Source organism: Fulmarus glacialis, unplaced genomic scaffold, assembly GCF_000690835.1.
Source record: "Fulmarus glacialis isolate BGI_N327 unplaced genomic scaffold, ASM69083v1 scaffold9365, whole genome shotgun sequence".
Lineage (NCBI taxonomy): Eukaryota > Metazoa > Chordata > Aves > Procellariiformes > Procellariidae > Fulmarus > Fulmarus glacialis.
Window position 1 is genome coordinate 56 of NW_009213600.1, and position 4965 is coordinate 5020.

General features: G+C 54.9%; 1 protein-coding gene across 1 annotated transcript; it reads right to left on the reverse strand.

The window, feature by feature from the left end:
* Nucleotides 1–956: 956 nt before the first annotated feature.
* Nucleotides 957–4397, reverse strand: LOC104077123 (ficolin-1-like). Its single transcript, XM_009578242.1, is given in 4 exon segments — nt 957–1193; nt 1195–1599; nt 1945–2060; nt 4394–4397. Coding segments are annotated over 4 exon segments (762 nt in total).
* Nucleotides 4398–4965: the final 568 nt, after the last annotated feature.

Genomic DNA, 4965 nt, shown 5'->3' on the forward strand with positions numbered 1-4965 from the left:
ACCCTGCGGCGAGGGTGCAAGCGTGGTGGGACTGTGCTGGGACGGGCAGTGGGAGCACTGGGCACTAGTGGGAGCGCTGGGCGATGCCCTGTGCAGACAGCCAGCCTGCCCAGCCGGTGGCCGGGGTCCTGCCCAGCAGGCGCCGAACGGCCCCTCTCCCCTCAGGGCTGGCAGTGCCGTGCAAAGCACCTGGACTTACCTGTCCTCCCCAGAAGCTTCTCCAGCATCAAAACCTAGCAGTTTCTTTATTTAAATGTAGCTGTGTTTTATTAAAATTAATTCCCTATTTGATATTTTCCCTGCAATCCCACAGATTTTTTTCATAAGAAAGCTGGCACTGCCCTAGCACGGCTGCTTATTCCATATTGGCCTGTACAAACACGCTGGAGATATGGAGCAGGTATTTGCAGGTTGTAGGTGTTGTTTTAGACACAGGGTTTTACCGCAGGTTTTAACAACCACTGAACTGAGAGACAGTGTGGGTGAAAACACCTCTCCAGGTGTAGGTGTCAAGGCCACATCTTCAGCAAGTGGGGTTAATTCAGATTTACTAGGAAATAAGGAACCTTTATCCTTCCCCCAGCCTAGCTAATGAGGGGCTGATGGAAATGAAGAGAAAGGGACTGATTATTTATATAGCTAAGAATAAGGACATTTTCCCGTGATGCTCATCCAGGCATTATGTTTCTAAAGCACATTTTATTCTCCAGAGCAGGTATGTTTCAGAAGTACAGGGTTTGCAATGTTAGTCTGATTATAATGCAATTAAAATGAAAACAGCTCAAAGGGGAAGAACCCAGCAAGGGAAGCAGAGGAACTGCAAAAGAGGCAAAAGAAAAATCTCTTGGCAGCCCAGGGTGTGCCCCGCTGCCACCCACTCCGCTCCCCCCAGCAAAGGGGCCCGGCAGGGCACTGGTCTGGCCACGTGCCCAGTGCAGACAGGCAGCGACGAAGCCCTAGCAGTAGGTTATGGGTTTGATGAGGATGGCAGAAGCTTTGCAGTTCCCGTTGCACAGGCTGCCCCACGTCATGCCCCCCTTGACGTTCAGCCGTACAGAATAACACGCCGAGTACCACCACCCGCCCCCGTAGCTGGAGGCACAGTTCCCACTGTGACTGTCCTGATCCAGATCTTTAGCAGAGAACTTCATGTTGTCGTGGAAGGCGGAAGCACTGTTTGAGGCCATGGCATCCCCTGCTGTTCTTCCCCGAGACCTTCCCCAGCCGAAGCCGGTAGCCCTGGGACTCATCTTCCACACTGAAGAGGCTGTAGTCCGCAAAACTCATGTTGTTTGCAGCGTCCCAGACGAGAAACCTGACCTGGTAGACATTCTGCTTGGAGATCTGATGGATGTACTCGGTGCCCAGCCAGTACTCGGTGTGCACGTTCCCAAAGCCGTACTTGTAGGTGCTCCAGGACTCAGCCCAGGTGATCTCCGTGCTCTGCCGGTTCCTCTGGATGACCGTCCAGCCCCCATCCGTGACATTCATTTCGCAGTACACCACGATGGGGTGCAGTCCTGTCGGATAGATGACGTAGACGCCGCTGGGGCTGCCAGCACTTGCCAGCAGGGATCTCGCTGCAGTCCTTGGGCCAACCTGGGGCAGGAGAGAGGGTGATTTAATAAGACCCCTGTGCAACAAGGCACAGGCACATCCCATGGTCCCCTTGTGGCTGGTTCTGCAAGACCAAGACGTTAATGAGACCTGGATTGCCTGAGGAGCACAGACCATGCGAACACCATCCTCACCTGAGCACACAACGCCTGCGTCCTCGCTGTGCCTGCAGTTGTGCTGTCCCCAAGGCTGCAGCGAGCACTCAGTGAGGAGCTCCTCCTCCCCATTGCAGCTAACGTCGTCCAGCCAGATAGGCCCAGATCCACTCCCGAAATAAGCATTACTTGGGGCTGATACTGCCTCTCCACAGCCGAGCTGCCTACACACCACAGAGGCAGCTCTCATGTCCCAGTTGTCATCACACACCGTTCCCCACTCATTGCGGTACCAAACCTCCACCCGTCCGGAGCACTGGTTGGAGCCATTCACTAGCCGGAGCTGACCTGGAACATGCAAAACAACAGTAGGGAGGAGATTTGAAATGTCGGGGGGACGTCACCAAAGAAAGCTGAAACCCAGATCAGGAGGTACTTTCTGGCTCAAGAAGTGGAGTCCAGGCAGTAAGATGTAAGGCCTTTACACCTCTGATCTTGCTCCTGGATGGGGAAGGTGTCTAGGAGCCATTGTCTTCTGAAGTCTCCATTTCCAACTATTTTTGGTGTGTTGTGGCCCCAGAGCCTGGGCACAGGTTTGCCATGTGTTCCCTCAGCCAAGTGGGCATCAGCCGCCCTCTCCCACCACTGCAGGAGCTGTGTTTCACCCTCCCGGGACTGTGAGTACCCCGGGAGCAAGGCTGAGGGTGAGACAGGAGATGATGCAGCCTGGTGAAGTACCCTCAGGCAAGGGTATTTCACAGGAGAAGACCACTTTTCTAGTTCTTAGCCATCGGACAAGCAAAATAGCTGGAGGTGCTGGTGGCAGGAGAACCCTTCCTTTCTTCTGCATCTTTCTCAGTGACTGTCCCTAGTGCGGGGCAGGGGTTTTGTGGGGAGGGACAGCCTTGGCTTTGGGAGGAGATCAGAGCAAACCCTCTGGGCTTCTCCACACCTACACACAAGCAGAAAGGCCGGTGACGGCGAGGTCCCACCAGACATTTGAGGAAGGGCAGGTGACTCATGCTGGGGCATGTATCTCTCTCGAGGGATGCTGGGGCTCTGCTGACAGCTCGGGGGGAGCACCAGGCTGGAAGATGCCCTCCCCGACAGCCTGCTCCACGGTGGTCCTAGCCGTGTCCTGCTGGCAGAGGTGGAGTCCTTCCATGTACCTACCATTCACTAACGTGTTCAGAGCAGATACGGTGTTATTCAAGACAGATTGACTGAAGAGCGACAGGCTTTGGATGCTCTTGGTGAGATGTGGGGCAGGCAGGGCCAACACACAGGCAAGGAGCAGGAGGGGAGCGCGCTGGGCAGCTGGGGGAGGAAGGGACAAGATGAGAGTCAAACAGAGCATCCCACTGCTGGTGCAAAACACGCAGCGAGGAACCAGCTGCAGTGAGGTGAAACAGCTGCAAGTCACCCAAACCTGCGAGGACAGCATGGGGTTGTCTTTCGGACACAAATCTTGTAGCCGGACTCTTTGCTGTCCCCAGGCTTCCCGGCAGAGCCCAAGGTACGCAGAAAATTTGGGGAGCAAAATCAAGCAATCACAGGAGTTTCCTTTGCAGATCAGAAGAAACTTGACCAAAGTGTTTATCTAAGCGCAAACTTTAACAGAAACCTTGCGGAATATTTTCTGCCCCTCCAACTCACTAAACAGCTAGATGGTATTTCTACACTCTGGAAAATCCAAATAAAACCCCCCAAGTTATAATCAAATAAATATAATAATGTTATTAAGCTGCACCTCTGGGGGTTACAGCAGTGTTGGATTGCGAAACGTCTGGAAAGGGACAACTTTTCCAATAGTGCCTCTATTTTGGACACCCCACAATGATGGACCCTTGGTAGCAATTGGAAACCTATGCTTTTTATACACTTATTCAATCTTACATTTTTAACACATTTACACTTAGATTTATGACTCTGCTGGGCTAGAAATAAAGTGCAGTGACTATCTGCTAGAGATGAGCCTGTCGCTTCCTCTGAACCTGACAGAGGGGTACTCCGAGGAGATGAGTTGCTGCAATGTTTTTCTTTGTTCAACGTCGTCTCTGCCCCCACTGTCCCATTTGCATGGGGAAAGGCCTCTCTGACCTTCCCTCCATAGGTTTTGCCCTCCTGCTCCTGAGCACAGCCCTGGGTGGACCCTGTTTGCAGAGACCTGCCCTCGCTTTGCCTGGACCCTGAGCCTCGCTGAAGCTCTTCCCGATGCGCTCGCAGCGACGCGAGGTGTGGAGAGCCCCCGTCCCTCTGGCCAGAGCGGCGCGGTGACCGGGTCTGCAGGACTGCCAGCAGCTCTGCACCCCTCGAGTATGACCCAGCGCTGGTCTGACCCTCCTCTGCTCCCCGCTCCCTGGGACAGGGTGGCACACAGGTTCCCTCTTCCCCCACCCGACCCCTCCTGAGCTCTCCTCTGCCCTGACGCTGCCCAGGGAGCTGCTGGGCTGGGCTGAGCACACACCCAGGGACGTGCACGTCCCTCTCAAACTTTCTCCCTTGCCCTGGGAGAAGCAGCACGGACCTTGAGTCTGCCCTGCTTTGTGCCCTGTGTCATCTCCTGCCTCTGCGGTAAGTCCTCCATCCACAGGAGCAAACGGACAGCTCTGCCAGCATAGCTTCTGGGGGTCCACGGGCCGGGGAACCCACCCTGCCCCGCTCCCCACGCTCACACTCACCCATGCCGACTCCACGGGGACACTTGGAAGTCCAGAAAGTTACTGTAGATATGCTTTGAGTCACAAGATTTATAGCTGTGCTGTGCCAGGGGAGGAATGCAGCTGACACTGCTGCCGCTGGTCCCGTCCTGTTGTCTTGGGGCGTGTTAATGAGCTGCCGGCAACAGGGCTGTGACCTGAATGGGCACTTTCCGGCAGCAGGGATGTTCATCTGCTCTGATAAAAGCCCTTATCAGCACCTGAGCAAATACAGCCCAGCAGCGGCAAAGGCATCCAGGCACTTCCCATGTGTCAGGCAGGACTTTTCCTGGATATGCCACCAACAGGTGTTTGGAGACATTTGCCGAGCTCCCTCCTGTCACCTCCGCAGGGCACAACCAGAAGATCCAGCCCCACCCATCACACAGCTGAGCAGGGTCCGGGATCCCTCCTACCAGATCCGTGCCGAGGTGGACAGGAGCTGGATGCAGCAAACCAGCACTGTGGAAGACCCCAGGGGATGTCCCTGCTTTCTTCTGGAGCAAACACACGGCATAGCTCAATAGCGGTCGCAGGCACAAAGCAATGGTGGC